Source organism: Saccopteryx bilineata, chromosome 1 (genome assembly GCF_036850765.1).
Source record: "Saccopteryx bilineata isolate mSacBil1 chromosome 1, mSacBil1_pri_phased_curated, whole genome shotgun sequence".
In the NCBI taxonomy this organism is placed as follows: domain Eukaryota; kingdom Metazoa; phylum Chordata; class Mammalia; order Chiroptera; family Emballonuridae; genus Saccopteryx; species Saccopteryx bilineata.
The window spans coordinates 330,336,927-330,361,722 of record NC_089490.1 but is presented as its reverse complement, the minus strand read 5'-3'; the positions used below and the strand labels follow the sequence as shown (position 1 = coordinate 330,361,722).

Sequence of the window (24,796 nt, the reverse complement as noted above, 5' to 3'; positions counted from 1 at the left end):
TATCAGCAGTTTGATATACGAGTTGACTGACTTACGAGCTCGGTTACAGAATGAATTAAATTCGTATTTCAAAGTACCACTATATAATATTATTTTAAAATATGGCTCCATAGTTAAGAGTTATGATTATCTGTTTCTTGTTCTCAAAGTCCTATTGCAGTGAGAATCATGAATGACCAACTGATGCTTCTGGAAAGAGCATTCATCGATCCACTTGGTTTACCAGGGAGGAAGTTCTATAGGTAAGGAAACAACCAGTGTCCCACTAGAGGACACCACAAACCTCACCATGACCAAAACTAGCATACCCAAAGTCTGTTTTTACACTCTGTGTGTGTGTATTTTTCCAAAGTTAGAAGCGGAGAGGCAGGCAGACTCCTGCATGGGCCCTACCGGGGATCTACCTGGCAAGCCCACCAGGGGGCGTTGTTTCTTTGTGGTTAGAGCTATTCCAGCACCTGAGGTGGAGGTCATGGAGCCCCTGACCTCCGCAGTGCCTGGGCCAACTTTGCTCCAATGGAGCCTTGGCTGCAGGAGGGAAGAGAGAGATAGAGAGGAAGGAGAAGGGGAAGGAAGGGTGGAGAAGCAGATGGGTGCTTCTCCTGTGTGCCCTGACCAGGAATTGAACCCAGGACTTCCACAGTCTGGGCCAACACTCTACTGCTGAGCCAACCAGCCAGGGCCTGCTTTACACTCTTGGCATCAGATGAGTGCAAGGTGCATATGTATACTGAGAGAAACATGAATAAGATTGTGCATAACAGTATAATTTGTATTGTCAGAAAATTTTTCATATTGTTTATTGCTTTGCTGCAGATGTCAATTATAAATGATATTAAAGAACTCTGCAACAAAAATCTTAAAGGGGATCTTATAGCTCATGTGGCTCACTTTCTACATAGATCTTTTCTATAGGCTCTCAGATATAGGCAAACCTCATTTTACTGAGCTTCACATGTTGCCTTTTTTTTTTTTTAAACAAAGTCAAAACTTTCCACCAGCTAAAAGATTGCAAAGCTCACTTTATGGCAAAGCTTGCTTTACTGTGGTGATCTGGAATTGAACCTGTAGTATCTCCAAGGTATGCTTGAATGTAGTTATTCAGCCTCTGTTTGAATTTTCTGATGACAGGATGCTTACTTACTACCTCTTGAGGAAGTCTGTTCCTTTTAGGAAAGGTTATGTCATAGATTTCTTCATAAAGATCTATTTCCCTGTAACTTTAACCCCTTTGATACTGTTCTAGTCTCCAAAAGTAATTAGCATAAATATACATCAATTTTCACTCAACATTTCAGCTTTTAAAGATGGCTCTCCTCTTTCGCCTAAAGGAACTGCCTCTTTTTCTACCTGGACCTCTATGTCATGTTTTCTTTCAATATCTTGGCCGTATTCTTTCGGATAGTCTCATTTTCCCAGGTGTCTCAAACTGTGTTTCTTTGGTGGCAATTAGCAAGGTCCTATCATTTAGAATCAGAATGTGTTCTAGTTTACTTACACATGTGTAATTTAGAACAAGTCACTTCTAGGGTATTTTCACATGAAGTAAGCTGGTGAAAACTGCTATTTTATAAGGCTGTTTATAGGTGTTTATCACCAAATAAAATACATGAAAAATAGTTCTATATGTTGCTTTTCTTATAAATATTAGGGATTAATATTACCATTTAAATAATTATAGACACAGGATTTTCCAGCATAGCTCTACCACATACTAAGTATAACTTGGTAAATTATTCCTTTAAACCTTAGTTTCCCCAGCTGTAAATGGAGATTATAGCTGCTTTCACCTCACAGGCTTGTAGATTTAAGATAGGCAGGAAATTTAGCTCAGAAAGAGAAACACTCAGTAAATGGCTGCTATTTTTAAAAAATCATAAATAATAAGGATGGACATAAGTATATGTTGATACAAATGAAACAGCCAAGTATTTACATATGTCATTTTAATCCTTACTTCCCTATTAGCCTATCTGTAGATATTTTTTATATATTTCTAAGCAAATATCTCCTGTCAAAACAAATTCAGGCTCTATAGAAGCAAATAGAATAAAAAGGCACAGTGTCCCCTCAGGATTCCCTATAATCCATACCCAGACATTTGTTATTTTCTTCAGAAAAAATCAGGGTTAATAATTTAGTGTGAAATTTTTAATGCATTTATGTTCACATGTATATATATATACTACATGTATATTGTACAACTTGATTTTAAAAAATGAAAATAGTGATGTTTCTCTATTATACAGTTGAAACTTGGACAACAAAGATTTAACATGGGTTCACTTATACACAGATTTTTTTTAAAATAAATTTTTATTAATGGTAATGGGATGACATTAATAAATCAGGGTACATATATTAAAAGAAAACATGTCTAGGTTATTTTGTCATTAAATTATGTTGCGTACCCCTCGCCCAAAGTCAGATTGTACACCGCCACCCTCTATCTAGTTATCTGTGCCCCTCCCCCTCCCCCTAACTCTCTCTCTCCCTCCCTCCCATGTCCTCCCTCCCCCCACCCCTGGTAACCACCACACTCTTGTCCATGTCTCTTAGTCTCATTTTTATGTTCCACCAATGTATGGAATCATGTAGTTCTTGTTTTTTTCTGATTTACTTATTTCACTCCTTATAATGTTATCAAGATCCCACCATTTTGCTGTAAATGATCTGATGTCATCATTTCTTATGGCTGAGTAGTATTCCATAGTGTATATGTGCCACATCTTCTTTATCCAGTCTTCTATTGAAGGGCTTTTTGGTTGTTTCCATGTCTTGGCCACTGTGAACAGTGCTGCAATGAACATGGGGCTACATGTGTCTTCACGTATCAATGTTTCTGAGGTTTTGGGGTATATACCCAGTAGAGGGATTGCTGGGTCATAAGGTAGTTCTATTTGCAGTTTTTTGAGGAACCACCATACTTTCCTCCATAATGGTTGTACTACTTTACAGTCCCACCAACAGTGAATGAGGGTTCCTTTTTCTCCACAGCCTCTCCAACATTTGCTATTACCCGTCTTGTTGATAATAGCTAATCTAACAGGGGTGAGGTGGTATCTCATTGTAGTTTTGATTTGCATTTCTCTAATAACTAATGAAGCTGAGCATCTTTTCATATATCTGTTGGCCATTTGTATCTCTTCCTGGGAGAAGTGTCTGTTCATGTCCTCTTCCCATTTTTTTATTGGATTGTTTGTTTGTTTGTTGTTGAGTTTTATGAGTTCTCTGTAAATTTTGGATATTAGGCCCTTATCTGAGCTGTTGTTTGAAAATATCATTTCCCATTTAGTTGGCTGTCTGTTTATTTTGATATCAGTTTCTCTTGCTGAGCAAAAACTTTTTATTCTGATGTAGTCCCATTCATTTATCTTTGCCTTCACTTCTCTTGCCATTGGAGTCAAGTTCATAAAATGTTCTTTAAAACCCAGGTCCATGATTTTAGTACCTATGTCTTCTTCTATGTACTTTATTGTTTCAGGTCTTATATTTAGGTCTTTGATCCATTTTGAATTAATTTTAGTACACGGGGACAGGCTGTAGTCGAGTTTCATTCTTTTGCATGTGGCTTTCCAGTTTTCCTAACACCATTTGTTGAAGAGGCTTTCTTTTCTTCATTGTGTGTTGTTGGCCCCTTTATCAAAGATTATTTGACCATATATATGTGGTTTTATTTCTGGGCTTTCTATTCTGTTCCATTGGTCTGAGTGTCTATTTTTCTGCCAATACCATGCTGTTTTGATTATCGTGGCCCTATAATATAGTTTAAAGTCAGGTATTGTAATGCCCCCAGCTTCATTCTTTTTCCTTAGGATTGTTTTGGCTATTTGGGGTTTTTTATAGTTCCATATAAATCTGATGATTTTTTGTTCCATTTCTTTAAAAAATCTCATAGGGATTTTGATGGGAATTGCATTAAATTTGTATATTGCTTTGGGTAATATGGCCATTTTGATTATATTTATTCTTCCTATCCAAGAACAAGGAATATTTTTCCATCTCATTGTATCTTTTTCGATTTCCCTTAACAATGCTTTGTAATTTTCATTATATAGGTCCTTTACGTTCTTTGTTATGTTTATTCCTAGGTATTTTATTTTTTTTGTTGCAATCATGAAGGGGATTATTTTTTTGAGTTCGTTTTCTAATATTTCATTGTTGGCATATAGAAAGGCTATGGACTTTTGTATGTTAATTTTGTATCCTGCGACCTTACTGTATTGGTTTATTGTTTCTAATAATCTTTTTGTGGAGTCCTTCGGGTTTTCGATGTATAGGATCATATCATCAGCAAAAAGTGATACCTTTACTTCTTCTTTTCCGATATGGATGCCTTTTATTTCTTTGTCTTGTCTGATTGCTCTGGCCAGAACTTCTAGCACCACGTTGAATAAGAGTGGAGAGAGTGGACAACCCTGTCTTGTTCCTGATTTAAGGTAGAAAGTCCTCAGTTTTATGTCGTTTAATATGATGTTGGCTGATGGTTTATCATATATGGCCTTTATCGTGTTGAGATATTTTCCTTCTATACCCATTTTGTTGAGAGTCTTAAACATAAAATTGTGTTGTATTTTATCAAAAGCCTTTTCTGCATCTATTGATAAGATCATGTGGTTTTTGTTCTTTGTTTTGTTGATATGGATAAACAGATTTTTAAAAATAAATGTCTTTACTATTTTTGACCCTGGCTGAGAGTTCGCTGATACAAAGGACTGACGGTATGCATTGATCCACACCTTTTTATATAGGGAACTTGAGCATATGGATTTTTGGTATCCACCAGAGCAGGAGTTTCTGGAACCAAACCTGCCTGTATACTAAGGATAGTTAAGTTTTTGAGGACTCAAAGTTATACATGGATTTTCAACAGTATGGAGAGTGGTGTCCTGAACCCCCACCTTGTCAAGGGTCAGTTGTTATGTACTTTAGTTCTTTCTCATCTACTGCACAGTGGCGGCTGTATAGCTCACATGTGTAAGTTATTTTTTACTCCTTTCTGAGTTGTTTTTCCTCAATTATTTACTATTATGAAAAGTACTGCCACTGGATGTCCCTCTATGTTATTTGGATGTTTTAATAGCTCTATAATTGGTACCTAGGATTTCAGAGTCAAAGGGTAAACACATTTTAAGTTTAAACAGGTACTAAACTACCCCCTAAATAGACTGCATTCTGTTTTTAAAATATATTTGGAACTACTAACTGAATATTAAGACTATCTTCTGAAGCTAGGGGAGAGGCAGTACAAGACTGTGACAAAGGAAGCTTTGAACTCAACTTCTATGGACACACTGACTCTATGTAGCTGCATATGGAACAACGCACTATGAAAAAGACCTGAAAACTACCCAACCAACTCCACCTCAGGCCAGTGAAAGGCCACAATGATGCAGATAGGAGAGGCAGAAAGTTACTCTTGTCGTAAACCCTAGTCCCAGTGTAATGACCCATAACCAGGAGGGAACTCACAAACCAGAGTTTTTTCATGAGAAGATTTCCTGCCCCAAATCAGGCAACCCAACTGTTAAACTTGAGAGATGAGCCCTCAAAACATCTGGTTTTAACAATCAATGGGGCCCACAGTGTGAGACCCAAAGGACTATAACAAATGGAGAAATGGCTCTTAAGTGACTGTGTGGACTCACCACTGGGGCTAGGGAAGAAGCAGCCCTTTGAAAAGTACCCCAATTTTATGTGAAAGAATAATTTGCTAACTTTAAACACTGGCCAAAGAAGGAGACACCTGCTGGGATCCTCTCCATGATGGAGGCTAACAGGTGCCATTCTGCCTCTCCCTTTGCTAAAGCTGGTGGCTGCCATATTTTTTCCCCTTTCATCAGCTGGCACCATTTTTATGCTCTCCCTCTGTCCAGCTCCAGAGTACTAGTATCTCCTGCAAGGGAAGTTTTATAGTATCTGCATTTGGTACCGTGGTTTTTATAGCTGCTGCCTAGGGGCTTGGTATTCAATACCACAGTTCAATCAGATAGTTCTTGGACTTCCACCACCACCAGGGTACTACACTGTGGTCTCTCTACAAAAGCCTATTTGCTTGTCCAGGACCTGAGATACAAGTTTCTGGTCTGACATACCTATAGAAGCCTACAGAGTTGATCTCAGGTAATGGAGGCCAGTGGAAGCAATATTCGTGCTCTCCTTTTGCCTCACTTCAGCTTGATGATTTCTCCCAGAAAGGAATAACCTTGTCTGGCACCCTGATTTTTGTAGCTACTGCCAGAGGAAAACCTTGCCTGGCTCTGGTGGCTAGAGAGGCATATGCTGGCAGGTCCCACAGGACTGTAACCAACAGAGAAAGAATTCTTAAAGGACTTCCATCCTTACTGCACAAGAGGCAACAGACCCAGAAGCTCAGTCTTTCAGTGAAAAAAGTCTAAGCTTCTCAGTTATAGCCTGAGGGGTAGATTTCCAATTAAACACCCATCTGAGGGCTATCAGTAACCCTTACCAGATATATCGGGTGGCTGATGCCATCTCTGTGCTTTTCCTTGCTGTGGTCCAGAGTGTCTGGTCTCTTTAATAGAACCTCTTACATGTGCCTGATGACCCCTGGTTTTATACAACATAAAAAGTGGTAACAGTATGACATCAAAAACATAAACCTGTGGTGTGTAGGAGAGTACATGTATTCAAATTTGTTATTTTCAGCTTAAACATACTCTTATAAATGTAAGTTGTAACATATTAGCCTCATGGCAACCACAAAACAAAAACCTGTAGTAGATACAAATGATAATGAGAAAGAACTCTAAGCATACCATTAACTAGTCATCAAACCACAAAAGAGAACACAAGGAGAACAGAGGAACTGAATCAAAAACAGCAAAATTTCAGTGAGTACAAAGCAATATTTACTTTAAATGTAAATGTACTAAATTCTCCAATTAAAAAACATTGTGATGAAGGGATAATAAAACAAGACCCATGTATATGCTGCCTACAAGACACTTAGTTATGAAGTAAGAACACACACAGACTGAAAGGGAAAGTTAAAAGATTACCATACAAGTAGACATCAAAAGAAAACGGAGTACCTGTACTTATATCAGACAAGACAGAATTCAAGCAAAAAATGAGAAAAAGAAGGGCATTATATAATAAGAGTCAAAACATCAAGGAAATGTAACAATTGTAAATATATGTGCCCTCAATATAGGAGCCCCTAAATATATGAATCAAGTAATAATAGTAGGGAACGAAAGATGATACTTACATAAATAGATAAACCACAGATCATCCAGACAAAATCAGTAGGAATACATCAGCCTTAAGCAACACACTATGCCAGAGAGACTTAAAAGATATACATAAAACATTCCACCCAAAAGCAACAGAAAACACACTTGTTCAAGTGTACATAATGCATACTCAAGGACAGATCATATAGTAAGCCACAAAACAAGTTTAACACATTTAAGAAGATTGAAATCATATCAAGCAAATTTCCCAACTACAGTGGTATAAAAACAAAACTCATTTATAAAACTGGAAAATTCATAAATATGTGAAGTTTAAAAAAGAAGCTACTGGCCTGACCAGGCAGTTACGCAGTGGATAGAACATTGAACTAGGATGCAGAGGATCCAGGTTTGAAACCGTGAGGTTGCCAGCTTGAGTGTGGGATAGACATGAGCCCAGAGGTTACTGGCTTGAAGCCCAAGGTCACTGGCTTGAGCAAGGAGTCACTTGGTCTGCTGTAGCCCCCCCCCACACACAAGGCACATATGAAAAAGCAGTCAATGAACAACTAAGGTGCCACAACAAAGAATTGCTGCTTCTCATCTCTCTCCCTTCCTGACTGTTCCTATCTGTCCCTCTCTGTCTCTGTCAAAAAACAAACAAAAAACCACACTACTGAATAACTAATAGGTCAATGTAGAAATCAAAAGACTAATCAAAATATATAGAGCAAATGGAAATATAACATGCTAAAATTTATGTGATGCAGCAAAATTAGTTCTAAGGGAAGTTCACACGATAAATGCTTATCTCAAGAATAATCTCAAGTAACCTAACATTATACCATAAGGCAATAGAAAAAGAGTAACACAAAAATCTCAGAGTAGAAGGAAATAACCAAGATCAGAGCTGAAATGGAGACCCAAAAAACACTAAGATCTCCCTCATTTAAATAAAAAATAAACCTTTAGCTAGACTCACTGAGAAAAAGAGGGCTCAAATAAAATAAGAAATGAAAAAGGAGACTTTACAGCTGATACCACAGAAACACAAAGGATCATAAGAGACTACTAAGAAAAATCATATGCCAATAAACTGGACAGTTTGGATAAATTCCTTGAAACATAGCCTCTGCCAGCACTGAATTGTAAAAAAGTAGAAAATCTGAATAGACAGATTAGTTCAGGACCAGACAGCTTCATTGGTAAGTTCTAGTAAACATTTAAAGAATTAATATTAATTTTTTCAAACTCTTCCAAAATGAAGATGAAACTCTTTCAAACTCACTTTATGTGTCCACCATTATTCTAAAACAAAATCAGATAAGGACATTAGAAGAAAACAAAATTACAGGCCAATATCCTAATGAACATAGGTATAAAAATCCTAATCATAATATTAGCAGATCAAATTCAACAGTACATTCAAAGGATTATACACCATGTTCAAGTGGGACTTATTCCAGGGATGCAAGAATAGTTCACCATATGCAAATCACATACCACAGTTAATAAAATGAAGGATAAAAATCATATATCAACAGATGCAGGAAAAGCATTTGATAATATTCAACATTCATTTATGATAAAAACTCAAAAAAGTGGGTAGAGAGGGAACATATTATAATCTCATAAAGACCATATATAACAAGCTCACTACCATAATATTGAATGGTGAAAAGCTTTCGATATTCTTTTCAAGAATAAGACAAGGAGGGACAGTCTTGCCACTTTTATTCAACATACTAAAAACCCTAAAAACCCTACCAAACCTATTAGAATAAATAAATATAACATTGCAGGGTAAAAAAATCAATATAAAAAACTTGTGTTTCCATATACTAACAATGAATTATCAAAAAGAGAACTATAGAAAATCTCATTTATAATAATAATAAATAGAACAAAACACCAGGAAAATATTTAACAAAGGAGGTAAAGACCTACACCAAAAACTAAAACACTGTTGAAAGAAATTGAAGATAACACAAAGAAATGGAAAGACAGTCCATGCTCATAGATTGGAAAAATTAACATTAAAATGTTCATATTACTTAAAGGAATGTATAAAAATCAATGCAGTCATTATCGAAATCCCAATGGCATTTTTCACAGAATTAAAACAAAAATTCTCAACTTGTATGGGACCACAAAAGACCCTTAATAGCCAAAGAAATCCTGAGTAAAAAGAATAAAGAAATATTTTTCATTCTTCCTGATATCAAACTATATGACAAAGATAAAGCAAAACAGTATGACACTGGCAGAAAAACAGACAAAAATCAATGGAACAGAATAGAGAGCCAGAAACAAACCCACGTATATACTGACAACTAATTTATGACAAAGGCACCAAGAATATACAGTGGAGAAAGGGATGTCTCTTCAATAATTGGTGCTGGGAAAACTGGACAGCCACATGTGAAAGAAAAAAAAACAGAACACTATTTTACACTGTACAGAAAATTAACTCTAAAGTCCTGAAAGTATAAAATACAGTGGTACCTTGAGATACGACTTTAATTTGTTCTGTAACTGAGCTCGTAAGTCAGTCAACTCGTATATCAAACAAATTTCTTGCATTTAAAATAACTGAAATAGATTTAATCCACTCCAGCCTTGTGAAACATCCCCAAACCATCCTCAATTATAAAAGACATAATTTTAATTAAGAAACACACATGTAGACCACACTACAGTAGAGGCGAGCTTCAGGAAGATGGCAGCAGAGTAGGCAAATGCACAGACTCCCAGCTCACACCACCAAACTGGATTACAAATTAATTTAGGAACAATCAGCGTGAAAAAACAACTCCGGACTACAAGACCAGCTCTCAAAAACCAAGGAGCAAAGAAGAAGCCACACTGAGCCTGGTAGGGAGCACCGATGATGGTGAGTTTCCCCTGCTTACAGGAACAAAGGGGGTGTAAGGCTGAGAGCCCAAAAGGGCTCTCATTCCAAGGAAAAGAGTAGTAAATATCGTTCACAGCCACTTGCCTGGGGACATGGGAATGAGGTGTGCTGAAAGGACTGGCTTATCTTCCAAAAGGAAAATGGGTTGAGAGAGACAGACAGTGACTGGCAGAGGAATGCATGGGAGGACCTGAGAAGCTGACTCATCCAGTGCTGGAAGCGGCCATAGCTGGGGGAAGGGTTGATCCTTCCACATAACACAAGACTAAAGTGCTTCTGGATCATACATTTCCAGACATCTCTCCAACTCCAATCAGCGCAACAAGACACAGCTGAAAACCAGAAGTGGGGAGGAGGGGGCAGTAACTCAGGTTTCCATGAAGATCTGAGATAAACCACCCCCTACTGAAGCGGAAAAAGCACCCTGCCTCCAGAGAGAGTAACTGGCAGATCAGGCCTTCAGAGTCTCAGGTTACACCCACTGCATTCCTGGATACAGTTTCAAATAAGCCCCCTGCTGAGATCAGTAAACAAGACTACAACTGAGAAGAAAACAAACAAATCAAGACTTCAATGCAGCCCAAATCCAAAAGTGGATTACAAACAACAGCTGATACCAACCCAAGAAGACCTAGAAATAACACAACTGAAAATTGGAAGCAGACAACACCAAACCTAGACTCAACCAGCCCTACAAACAACACACCCAAACACAGAGACATAATGAGAAGACACAGAAGAGCAATCCAAATAAAACCCCATTAGAAATCTCCAGAAAAGGAACTGAGTGATACAGAAATAACCAAACTGCCAGATGCAGAGTTTAGAATAATGATTGTTAGGATGCTTAGGGATCTTAGAACAACAATGGATAGGTGTTCATTACGAACACCTAAATAAAGAGATAGCAAGTATAAAAAAAGACATTGAAATATTAAAAAAGAATCAGTCAGAGGTGACAAATACAATATCAGAAAAAAGAACACAATGGAAGGAATTAAAAAGCAGGATGGATGAAGCCGAGGATCGAATCAGCAAGTTGGAGGACAAGATGAACAAAGGCACGAAAGCAGAGCAGAAAAAAGAAAAGAGACTCAAAAAGTCTGAGGAAACTCTGAGAGAGGTCTGTGACAACATAAAGAGAAATAACATCCGAATCATAGGGGTTTGTGAAGAAGAAGAGAAAGAACAAAGAATAGAAACTTTATTCAATCAAATCATAGCTGAAAACTTCCCTAAATTGATGCAAAGAAGGGTCTCACAAGTTCAAGAAGCACAGAGAACTCCATTAAAGAGAAACCCCAAAAGACTTACACCAAGACATATCATAATTAAAATACCAAAACTAAATGATAAAGAGAAAATATTAAAAGGTGCTAGAGAAAAGAAGGCTATCACCTACAAAGGAGCCCCCCATAAGGATGACATCTAACTTCTCAACAGAAACACTTGAGGCCAGAAGGGAATGGCAAGAAATATTCAAAGTAATGCAGAACAAGAGCCTACAACCAAGACTACTTTATCCTGCAAGGCTATCATTTAAAATTGAAGGAGAAATAAAAAGCTTCCCAGACAAAAAAAAAACCTCAAAGAATTCATTACAACCAAACCAATGCAGGAAATGTTAAAGGGCCTGTTGTAAACAGATCAAAGTGGGAAAAGAATATAGCAAAAGTGGAATACAGCTTTAAAGAATAAAATGGCAATAAACAACTACATATCAATAATAACCTTAAATGTAAATGGATTAAATTATCCAATCAAAAAACAGGGGAACTACTTGGATAAGAAAACAGGACCCATACATATGCTGTCTACAACAGACACACCTTAAAACAAAAGAAGCACATAGACTGAAGGTAAAAGGATGGAAAAAAATATTTCATGCAAATGGAAATGAAAAAAAAGCTAGGGTAGCAATACTTATATCAGACAAAATGGACTTTAAAACAAAGACTATAGTAAGAGATAAAGAAGGTCACTACATAATGATAAAGGGAGCAATCCAACAGGAAAATATAACCATAAAAAATATCTACGCACCTAATATAGGAGCACCTAAATATATAAAGCAGACTTTGATAGATATAAAGGGCAAGATCAACAGCAATACTATAATATATAGTAGGAGATTTCAATACCCCACTAATATCACTAGATAATCCTCAAGAAAGAAAATTAACAAAGAAACAGCAGACTTAAAGGATATATTAGATAAACTTGATTTAATAGATATCTTTAGAACTTTTCACCCTAAGGCAGCAGAATATACATTCTTTTCAAGTGCTCATGGTACATTCTCTAAGATAGACCACATGTTAGGACACAAAAGCAGTCTCAACAAATTTAAGAAGATTGAAATCATATCGAGCATTTTCTCTGATCACAATGGCATGAAACTAGAAATCAACCACAACAGAAAATCTGAAAAATACTCAAACACATGGAAACAAAATAGCATGTTATTAAATAATGGATTAAGAATGAAATCAAAGAAGAAATAAAAAAATTCCTAGAAACAAATGATAATGAGCAAACAACAACTCAAAATTTATGGGACACAGCAAAAGCAGTCCTGAGAGGGAAATTCATAGCACTATAGGCATTCCTTAAGAAGCTTGAAAAAGCTCAAATAAACAACCTAACCCTTCTTCTGAAAGAACTAGAAAAAGAGCAGTAAGTAAGACTCAGAGGTAGTATTGATAGAAGTAAATTATAAAGATCAGAGTGGAAATAAATGACATAGAAGCTAAAGAAACAATATGGAGGATCAATGAAACCAAGACCTGGTTCTTTGAAAGGGTAAACAAGATCGATGAACCATTAACAAGACTCACCCAATAAAGAAGAGAGAGGATTCAAATAAATAAAATTAGAAATGAGAGTTGAGAAATAACAACCAACACAACAGAAATGCAAAATATTTTAAGAAAATACTATGAAGAACTGTATGCCAAAAAAATTAAACAACCTAGGTGAAATGGACAAATTCCTTGAAACATATCTTCCAAATATCAGTCTGGAACAATCAGAAAAAACCTAAACAGACCGATTAAAACAAAAGAGATTGAAACAGTTATCAAAAAGCTCCCCAAAACAAAACTCCTGAGCCCAATGGCTTCACTGGTGAATTCTACCAAACATTCAAAGAAGAATTAACTCCTATCCTTCTCAAGCTATTTCAAAAAATTAAGGAGGAAGGAACACCTCCAAGTTCTTTTTTTTTTTTTTTTACAGAGACAGAGAGAGAGTTAGAGAGAGGGATATACATAGGGACAGACAGGAATGGAGAGAGATGAGAAGCATCAATCATTTTTTCATTGCAACACCTTAGTTGTTCATTAATTGCTTTCTCATATGTGCCTTGACTATGCAGCTACAGCAGACTGAGTAACCCCTTGCTCGATCCAGCAACCTTGGGTGCAAGCTGGTGAGCTTTTCCTCAAACCAGATGAGCCTGCGCTCAAGCTGATGACTTGGGGGTCTCGAACCTGGGTCCTCCGCATCCCAATTCATGCTCTATCTACTGCGCCACCGCCTGGTCAGGCTCCGAGTTCCTTTTATGAGGTGAGCATAATTCTGATTCCAAAACCAGGCAAAGACAACACAAAGAAAGAAAATTATAGGCCAATATCCCTGATGAATTTAGATGCTAAAATCCTCAACAAAATATTAGCAAATCAGATCCAACAATACATGAAAAAAATCATACATCATGATCAAGTGGGATTTATTCTGGGGAGGCAAGGATGGTACAACATTCGTAAATCAATTAATGTGATTCACCACATAAACAAAAGGAAGGAGAAAAACCAAATGATAATTTCAATAGATGCAGAAAAAGCATTTAATAAAATCTAGCACCCATTTATGATCAAAACTCTTAGCAAAGTGGGAATACAGGGAACACGATAAAGGCCATCTATGACAAACCCACAGCCAACATTATAATTAATGGACAAAAATTAAAAGCAATTCCCCTAAAATCAGGAACAAGGCAGGGGTGCCCCCTTTCACCACTCTTATTCAACATAGTTCTGGAAGTCCTAGCCACAGCAACCAGACAAGAAGAAGAAATAAAAGGCATCCAAAGTGGAAAAGAAGTAGTAAAACTATCATTATTTGCAGATGATATGATACTGTACATAGAAAACCCTAAAGTCTCAGTCATAAAACTACTAGACCTAATAAACGAATTTAGCAAGGTGACAGGATATAAAATTAATACACAAAAATCAGAGATATTTTTATACACAATGAACTGTCAGAAAGAGAAATTAAGGAAACAATCCCCTTCAAATATTTCAACAAAAAAAACCAAGTACCTAGGAGTAACTTTAACCAAGGAGGTTAAAGACTTGTACTCAGAAAATTATAAAACATTGATAAAAGAAATCAAGGAAGACACAAACAAGTGGAAGCATATACTGTGCACATGGTTAGGAAGAATAACAAAATGTCTATATTACCCAAAGCAATTTATAAATTCAATGCAATACCAATTAAAATACTAATGACATACTTCAAAGATATAGAACACATATTCCAAAAATTTATATGGAACAAAAAAAGAACACAAATAGCCTCAGAAATTTTGAAAAAGAAGAATAAAGTGGGAGGTATCACACTTCCTGATATCAAGTTATACTACAAGGCCATTGTACTCAAAACATCTTGGTACTGGCATAAGAACAGACATATAGATCAATGGAACAGAACAGAGAACCCAGAAATAAACCTACATCTTTATGGACAATTGACATTTGACAAAGGAGGTAAGAGCAATGGAGTAAAGTCTCTTTAACAAATGGTGTTGGGAAAACTGGACAGCTACCTGCAACAAATGAAACTAGACCACCAACTTACACCGTGCACAAAAATAAACTCAAAATGGATAAAGGACTTAAATGTAAATTGTGGAACCATAAGTATCCTAGAAGAAAACTTAGGCAGTAAGCTCACCAACTTCTATCGCAGCAATATCTTTGCTGAATTATCTCCACAGGCAAATGAAATAAAAGACAGAATACACAAATGGGAGTATATCAAACTAAAATGGTTTTGCACAGCTAAAGACAATATGAACAGAATAAAAAAGACAAACCACACAATGGGAGAACATATTTGACAATACATCTAATAAGGGATTAATAACCAAAATTTATAAAGAACTTGTAAAACTTAATACCAGGAAGACAAACAAGCGAATCAAAAATGGGCAAAAGAAATGAAGACTTCTCCAAAGAGGACATACAGATGGCCAACAGACAAATGTTCAACATCACTAATCATTAGAGAAATGCAAATTAAAACCACAATGAGATATCACCTCATACCAGTCAGAATGGCGCTCATTGACAAAACAACACAGAATAAGTGCTGGCGAGGATGTGGAGAAAGGGGACTCTTCTGCACTGCATTGGTTGGAATGCAGAATGGTGCAGACACTGTGGAAAACAGTATGGAGATTCCTCAAAAAATTAGAAATGGAACTGCGCTTTGACCCAGCCATCCCACCTATAGGAATATATCCCAAGAACACCACATCAGTGATTCAAAGGGAGAAATGCACCCCCATGTTTATGGCACCATTGTTCACAATACGAGGATCTGGAAACAGCCCAAGTGTCTGTTAGTGGACGAGTGGATTAAAAAGCAGTGGCACATATACACAATGGAATTCTATGGGGCTATGAAAAAGAAGGAAATATTATCTTTTGCAACAACATGGAGGGACCTGGAAACTATTATGTTGAGTGAAATTAGCCAGGAAGAGAAAGCAAAATATCATATGACCTCACTCATTTGAGGAATCCAAAGAATAATGAGAACTGAGGAATGGAATTGAGACAGAGGAGGGATCAAAGGGACCAGAGGAAAAGAGGATGATAGGATGGGATAAACCTGAAGGGAAAGGGGGAGGGCACTGTAGGGAGGGGGACAAGGGAGATGTTGAGGGAAATAAGGGGGCGGGGGGATGCATTCGGGGTTACCCTAGAATCTTTGTAAATACAATTAATTAAAATTTTAAAAAATACTTAAAAAAAGAAAATTAAAGAATTACACACATGTATACTTTACCAATGCATAACAAAATATGTGAAATAAAAGAAAAAGGTGTTATTTAGTACTGTATTCTTACCTTGGAGTCAGATGAATGTGGCAAGAGGAGGGAGGGAGGAAGGGAGGGAGGGAGGAAGGGATGCAGGCACTGTAAACATGTAAACTAAAACTGCACTTTCTTAACACTAAATGTAAACTAAAACTGCATTTTCTTTACTTTAAACAAAACTAAAACTGTACTTTCTTAAAATGAAACCACAAAAACTTAACTGTAAAAAAAAATGCATTTTCTTAACTTTAAACTTAACCTAAGCTTAACATTACGTATTTTTCATTTAATCATCACCTGTCTTTGCCTTTTTGGCTGCACTTTCAGCACTTTCACTTGCAGGACTTTCGAATAAAAGTTTATCCAAAGAGGTTTGCTTTTGCTTGCCTTTTAAAATGTTATGGAAATGTGACAAACAATTGTCATTAAAAAGTGCTGAAGCACGATCAGTTGAAACTTTCTGGGTGTTTCTTTTCAGTGAAACTTGAAAGCTTCTCCCACATTGCCAGCATGTCTTTAATTTCACTTGTAGAAATCACTTCCTCCGACTCTACCTCCTCCTCACTATTAATCTCTTACAGAAGCTCTGTATGTTGCATCATCCATAGCTCCTTCAACTCCGCAGTTGAGAGTTCCTCCAACTAATGGCAGCTTTCCGAATCACGACTCGTATCTCAGAATCTTGCTTGGATATCGAACAAAAATACGGACCAAATTGCAGCTCTTATCTTAAAATTTTGTATGTTGGTCTGTTCGTATCTCAAGGTAACACTGTACATTGAAAAATTATAGGTGTTAGCTTCTGAACATAAGTCTCAGCAATATTTTTGTAGGTTTGATTCCAATGACAAAGGAAACAAAAACCAAACTAAACAAATGGTTCTATATCAAACTAAAAAGCTTCTGCACAGCAAAGAAAATCATCAATGAAACAAAACAACAAAAAACCCAATAGGAGAAGATATTTCCTAATGATACATCAATAAGGATTCAATATCCCAAACATATAAAGAACTCATAAAATTCAGTAAAAACAACAAAAAAAGCAAACTAAGAAATGTTCAAAGGATCTAAATAGAAAAATTTTCTAAGACATACAGATTGCCAACAGGCACATGAAAAGATGTTAAACATCACTAATTATTAGGGAAATTAAAACAAAACCACAATGAGGCCCTGGCTGGCTGGCTCAGTGATAGAGCATTGGCCTGGCATGTGGATGTCCCAGGTTTGATTCCTGGTCAGGACACACAAGAGCAGTGCCCATCTGCTTCTCCACCCTTTCCCCTCTCCTTTATCTTTTCCCCTCCCACAACCAAGGCTCCATTGAAGCAAAATAGGCAATAGGCTCTATTGCTTCCACCTCAGGTGCTAGAATGGCTCCTGTTGCAATGGAGCAATATCCCAGATGGGCAGAGCATCACCCCCTAGTAGGCTTGCCAAGTGGAAACCGGTTGGGCAGATGCGGAGTCTGTCTCTCTGCCTCCTCGCTTCTCATTTCAGAAAAATGCAAAAAACAAACAAACAAAAAAACCCTCACACACAATGTGATATTACCTTTAACCTCCAAAAGAGAATACCAAGTATTAAAGAGGATATGGGGAAAAAAAGGGAAACTTTGTACACTGTTGTTAGAATTGTAAATTAGCAAAGCCACTATAGAACAGAGTATGAAGGAATCTCAAAAAATTAAAGAGAACTACCATATGACCCAGCAGTTCTTCTGTATATTTATATGAAGAAAACAAAAATACTGATTTGAAAGATATATATATCAGTATACATATATATATATCAGTATACATTGATGTATACTCCTATGTGTGTGTGTGTGTGTGTGTGTGTGTGTGTGTATATATATATATATATATATATAACTCCTATGTAACCAGCATTATTTACAGTAGCCAAAACGTGTTAACAACCTGTGTCTATCAGTGGGTGAATGAATAATGAAAATATGATATATTATCTATATGCATAGATACAGGTAAAGATATATAGACTGACAAATAGTTATTATCCAGCCATAAAAAAAATGAAATCTTGCTATTTGCAACATGGATGAAGACTAAGGGCCTTATGCTAAGTGAAATACATCAGAAAGAGACAATACCATATAATCTCACTTATATGTGAAATTCAAAAACAAAACAAACATGCACACACTTAAAGATACAGAGAACAGACTGCTGGTTGACAGAGGCATGGGGTTGGAGTTGTGCCAAATTGGTAAAGGCAGTCAAAAGTTACAGACTCCCATCCCTGGCCAGTTGGTTCAGCAGTGGAGCGTCGGCCTGACGTGCAGGAGTCCCAGGTTCGATTCCCGGACACAGGAGAAGCGCCCATCTGCTTCTCCACCCCCCTCTCCTTCCTCTCTGTCTCTCTCTTCCCCTCCCGCAGCTGAGGCTCCATTGGAGCAAAGGTGGCCTGGGCGCTGAGGATGGCTCTGTGGCCTCTGCCTCAGGCACTAGAATGGCTCTGGATGCAGCGAAGCGACGCCCCAGAGGGGCAGAGCATCGCCCCCTGGTGGGCATACCGGGTGGATCCCCGTCGGGCGCATGCGGGAGTCTATCTGCCTCCCCGTTTCCAGCTTTGGAAAAAAAAAAAAAGTTACAAATTCCCAGTTACAAAATAAATCGTGGGGATGTTATGTACAGCATGGTGACTGTAGTTGATAATACTGTATTACATTATCTGAAAGTTGCTAAGAGAGTAAATGTTCCAAGTCCTCATTACAAGAAAACAACTCTTTTTAAACTGTTTGGTGTCATATGTTAACTAACCTTAATGTGGGGATCATTAGGTAATACAACTATTGAATCATTATGTTGTATACCTAAAACTAACAGTGTTATGTTTCAATTATACCTCAATAATAAAAAAGTAATTTAAAAATAGCAATCCATACTGCTATGTTTCAGTCTTTAGTGGTATGGAAATAATTTTTTCCTTCCTGATTGTAAGGTTTATTTTATTAATTAAATATGTATGGGTAACATACTCCCACTTTTCCCAACTAACTCTTTGAGAAATGCAGCTATACTACTAATCCCAGATACCCAGAATTTTTCATTTCTTTAAATAAAAATTCATTTCATTTTTTCACATCTGGCATGTAGATCAGGTTAAAAACAAGCCTGTACAATTTTTTAAAATATGAGATAAAAAAATTCAGTATATGTACTGGATCAATGCCATTTTCAATTTCTGTTATTTCATGAACTTCAAGCAAATAAAGATTACTAGATTTATAATGCACTAAAATTTTTCTATCACTTAGAATTGACAAATATTGGATTAAAAAATGAGTAACCCATTGTGTACACATATATGTATTCTATATGTATATATGTATTTATCATAAAATCAGTGTTCAGTAATAAAATAATCAGGAAAAACACATTTTAAAATCAAATGTTTTTACTATGAAATATTTAAAACATTCATCTTTTTTTTCCCCCCCAAAGTGAGAAGCAGGGGTGGGGTTGGGGGTGGGCAGCAGACAGACTCCTGCATGCCCCCAACTGGGATCCACCAGGCATGCCCACCAGGGGGCAATGCTCTGCCCATCTGAGCTGTTGCTCCACTGCAACTGGAGCCATTCTAGTACCTGAGGCAGTGGCCATGGAGCCATCCTCAGTGCCTGGGCCAACTTTACTCCCGTGGAGTGCTGGCTGCAGGAGTGGAAAAGATAGACAGAAAGGAAAGGAAAGGGGGAAGGGTGGAGAAGCAGATGGGCACTTCTCCTGTGTGCCCTGGCCAGGAATCAAACCCAGGACTTCCACATGCTGGGCTGACACTCTACTACTGAGCCAACTGGCCAGGGTAAAACATTCAGCTTAAAATTCAGAAGTATAAATGTGTTATAAAAAGTATGCTTAAAATTAATTTCTGCAAATGTAGCTGAATTATGCATAACACATTTAAACTATCACAGCTATCCAAGTAAGTGTTATTTCTTTCACTGTAAGGGTGTCTTCCAAATATGTCCATTTCATAATACTCAGAAGCTCTGAAAGTGTTAGGTCAGTGGTCCCCAACCCCCGGGCCACGGACCAGTACCGGTCTGCAGAGAAAGAATAAATAACTTACATTATTTCCGTTTTTATATTTATATTAACGATGTTTTATTTTTTAAAAATGACCAGATTCCCTCTGTTACATCCGTCTAAGACTCACTCTTGATGCTTGTCTCGTAAGTTTGACAATTATATTTAAAAATACCACAGTTTTTACACCGGTCGCATAATTTTATTTTGTGCATTTATCTGTCTCACCCTAAAAGGCCGATCCATGAAAATATTTTCTGACATTAAACCGGTCCGTGACCCAAAAAAGGTTGGGGACCACTGTGTTAGGTAACACCAAAGAATTAAGGTAGTAGAAGGAATTCAGGTTTCTAATTAGTTGATTTTTTTTTTATTTTTTTTTGTGACAGTGACAGAGAGAGTCAGAGAGAGAGGAAGAGATAGGGACAGACAGGAAGGGAGAGAGATGAGTAACTTCAATTCTTCATTGTGGCACCTTAGTTGTTCATTGATTGCTTTCTCATATGTGCCTTGACTAGGGGCTCCAACAGACCAAATGACCCCTTGCTCGAGCCAGCAACCTTGGTTCAAGCTGGTGAGCCTTGCTCAAACCAGATGAGTCCGCGCTCAAGCTGGCAACCTTGAGGTCTCGAACCTGGGTCCTCCACATCCCAGTCTGACGCTCTATCCACTGTGCTACGGGCCTGGTCAGGCTAATCAGGTGATCTTATGATAGATAAGCTTCCCTGAATTATCAAGGTAGGCACAATTATGTAATCACTATTAGGTGAGAAAGGGGAAGAACTAGTTAGTGTTGCCACATGGTGCCATGTGACCTGCTGTTCTGGTTTGGCAGACAGAAAATTCAGGGAAGCCTGTAGAAGCTAGAAAACCATAAGGAAATAGATTCTCCCCTATAACCTCCCAAATATGGCCCTGCTGATACCTTGATTTCAGTCCAGTGACAGCCCTGTCAGATTTCTAACTTACAAAACTCACCAAAATTAGGGGACATTTCAAAATTAATATGAAGCAATAAAAAAAGAAGCATTTGATCTTTATTAAACAAAAACATCAGAAAAGCAAACAAGTCAAAGAAAGTTGTTTGATTATGCAAGTGAGATGCAAAACCAACTTTTATTTCATTGGTAAAATGTACTATACAAAAGGCTGAAAGTACTGGAGTATCTGCATGTTCCCTGATCCCCTAATTTTTGTGAGCAGTGTATAAGACAGTAAAGTTGTGTTGTTTTAAGCCCCTGAGTTTGTGATAAATTGTTATAAGAACAATAGAAAACTAACATACTCTAATATAGAGTATTAAATAAAACTTACTTTTCTTGTAATCTAGTGAAATAGGTATGCAGAAGTCTTTAAAAGCTGCAGAGCATCTGATTATGAAAATATGAAAACATTTGAGGGAGAAAGGATTATAGTTTAAATGTAGATTGTAGTCTACCATCTGCTACAGTTGACACCTCTTGAATTTTAGAAATGGTCATTGTAGAGGGTGATAAACTAGACTAGGGTTTCAATTTTTACAGTGCCAGAATAGTTTTGGGGGTCTATCATTCATGAAATGGTATTTGAATTGGTCACTGTCTATTGTCAGATTATCTTTTAGCTAGCTTCTTGATTTAAAAAAAATTAATTAAAGTGGGTATACAATATATTTGTTTTAGGTATACAGTACAGTAATTCAGTATTTTTATACCTTACAATGTAATCACCACACTAGTTCTAGTAATCATCTGTCACTGTGCAAACTTAATCACAATTATTGACTAGATTCCCCTTCACCATTCCTGCACTCTGTCCTAACCCTTTCCTACCCTGCTCCCTGCTGGTAACCATCAGGTTCATCTGTTTAAATCTGCTTTTGTTTTTTTTTCTTATTTTGTCTTTTTAGATTCCACATATAAGTAAAAATCATACAGTATTTGTTTTTCTCTTATTTCAGTTAGCCTAAAACCCTCTTAAGTCCACCTGGGTTGTCACAAACTGCAAGATTCCTTACCTTCAAGAAACGTATGGAAGAATTTAACCTCAGAATAATAGCTAATATTTACTGAGCATTTACTAAATGTCAAGTTATACTGAGTGGTTTCCATCCATTATTTGATTCTCACAACAATCCTTTGAGGACGGTACTATTATAACTCCCATTTTAAAGATGAAAAAACAAGCACAGGGATGTTAACTCACCAGTGGGATGTCATAAGGTAATATGAGTTCTGATTTTAAAACAGGTGTTTTGACTCCAAAACTTACTTAGTTACTATAGGCAGAGCCTAAATTATTTCAGTTCTTTTATACATATGGGACAAGTTTAGAAAAGTTGGGTAATTTGCCAGACCACAGAGGCATTATTAGATGTCAGGTCAACGATTCAAACAAGGTTTCCTATGTCAGTGACTTTTTACTACACTCCCCCTTTACAATTCTGCAGAAGAGAGCAAGTATAGTCTGACCTGTATCTTCAACAGCTCAACTCGTATATAAGTCACAGTATCAGTGCTTCCAGTGTAGCACATACACTTACTTTAGTAAGAAAAATCCAGTTGCAGCCATATTAAGATTTAAAAGCCAAGAGTGATAAATCCTGATGTTCTTTAAGAAATATAAGAGATTAGCCCTGGCCGGTTGGCTCAGTGGTAGAGCGTCGGCCTGGCGTGCAGGAGTCCCAGGTTCGATTCCTGGCCAGGGCACACAGGAGAGGCGACCATCTGCTTCTCCACTCCTCCCCCTCTCCTTCCTCTGTCTCTCTCTTCCGCTCCCACAGCCGAGGCTCCATTGGAGCAAAGACGGCCCGGGCGCTGAGGATGGCTCTGTGTGGCCTCTGCCTCAGGCGCTAGGATGGCTCTGGATGCAACAGAGCAACGCCCCAGAGAGGCAGAGCATCGCCCCCTGGTGGGCATGCCGGGTGGATCCCGGTCGGGTGCCTGCGGGAGTCTGACTGCCTCCCCGTTTCCAGCTTCGGAAAAATGCAAAAAAATAAAAAAATAAATAAAAAAATAAAGAAATATAAGAGATTAACATTGTAAATTTCTCTTTGATCATTAATAGTGACTTCATAGACTTCCATGTTGTTTCATACAGTTTTGTCTCAGATAGCTTGAAGAAGCTGTAGGATTTTAGTGTTGGGAAGAATTTCTGATGATTGTTTAATAAATTACGTAGTTTGATCTCTTGCACTAACTACTTAGGATACAAAGTTGGAAATCTATTGCAAAACCTTCTTCTCTATCAGAACTTGACTGTGTGTGCGTGGGCAACCCATATATGACTGTTTTACCTTTGTGGAATGAGCTTCATTATCCTTATCGTATACATATCTTGGGAACACAAACTTCTTCAATATTGCTTTTTGATGTCTGAAGAGTACTGGGAACAACTGTCATTCTTGTTTAATCTCTAAAATCATCAACACAAAGATAAATTATTGTTTTCTATCTCCTCTCTCTTAAGTATATCCATAATGCATACACTTTTATCACTGTGGATCCAAGCAGTTAGACAACTAAATGCAAACAACTTAAAAGAACCTAGTCACAATCCAGCAGTATGGGTTGGCAACATGGTAGAATTCATGACTCATCTTAACAAATGCATATTGTTAGCTCCTTTCTTTGCTTAAAAATTATACTGTTACATAAGTGTTTCAAATGAGTTATATATGTCTTCATTTTGGAGTAACGAAAGTGAATGCCAGGAGACAAAGAATACTTAATATAGTAAGATGTAATCTAAAAGGAAAAAAAAATTAAAAAGGCATTAAGATGTATATTCTAGCTCAACATAGTTTTGTTTTTTTCCTAATAGGCACATCATCTTTGCTCCAAGTAGGCACAACAAATATGCTGGGGAATCATTTCCTGGGATCTACGATGCCATGTTTGACATTGAAAATAAAGCCGACCCGTGTTCAGCCTGGAGGGAAGTAAAGAAACACATTTCTGTTGCAGCCTTTACAATTCAAGCAGCAGCAGGGACACTGAAAGAAGTGTTACCATAGGTCTCAGCCAGGTGGCTACCCATTAAAAGTATTACTAGAAGTCTGAGGATAAAAATCTATCTTTCTTTTTGACCTGTCTTTTCATGTCATGTTTGATTCTAGACTTCCACCTTGTTCATCTGCAAAGACTCTTTTGGCTCTTTAAAACATGATTACCAAAGTGTTAATCGAGTAAAATAAAACAAAAGACTCTAGTCATCTGGAAGAGACAAAGTAGCTGAAAATTCCCTAAAATAAAATATGGCAAAGAACTTGAAATCTCAGACATTGGTGGTAGAAATGTAAAATGGTATAACTACTTTGGAGAGCAGTTTTACAATTTCTTATAAAGTTAAACATACTCTTACTTTATGACTCCAAAATTCCACTGTACTAAAGAAGCAAAACATGATCACAGAAAGACTCAATACAATCAACACAAATGACACAACTGCCAACGTGTGTAATATTGGCAGATGATGTGGAGAGAAAGAAGCCAAACACAAAAGAATACCTAGCATAGGATTCTATTTGTATGCTGAAAAG

The 24,796-nt window shown here is 37.2% G+C and overlaps 1 protein-coding gene across 2 annotated transcripts in view; it reads left to right on the top strand.

Moving 5' to 3' along the window:
* Window positions 1-24,512, top strand: part of NAALAD2 (N-acetylated alpha-linked acidic dipeptidase 2) — a 74,914-nt gene extending 50,402 nt beyond the window's left edge. For both annotated transcript variants that reach the window (XM_066253690.1, XM_066253689.1), the window contains 2 exons: window positions 150-242; window positions 24,079-24,512. In XM_066253690.1, the coding sequence (XP_066109787.1) occupies window positions 150-242; window positions 24,079-24,271 (286 nt within the window). In that variant the 3' untranslated portion in view covers window positions 24,272-24,512. The remainder of the gene's footprint in view (window positions 1-149; window positions 243-24,078) is intronic.
* Window positions 24,513-24,796: the final 284 nt, after the last annotated feature.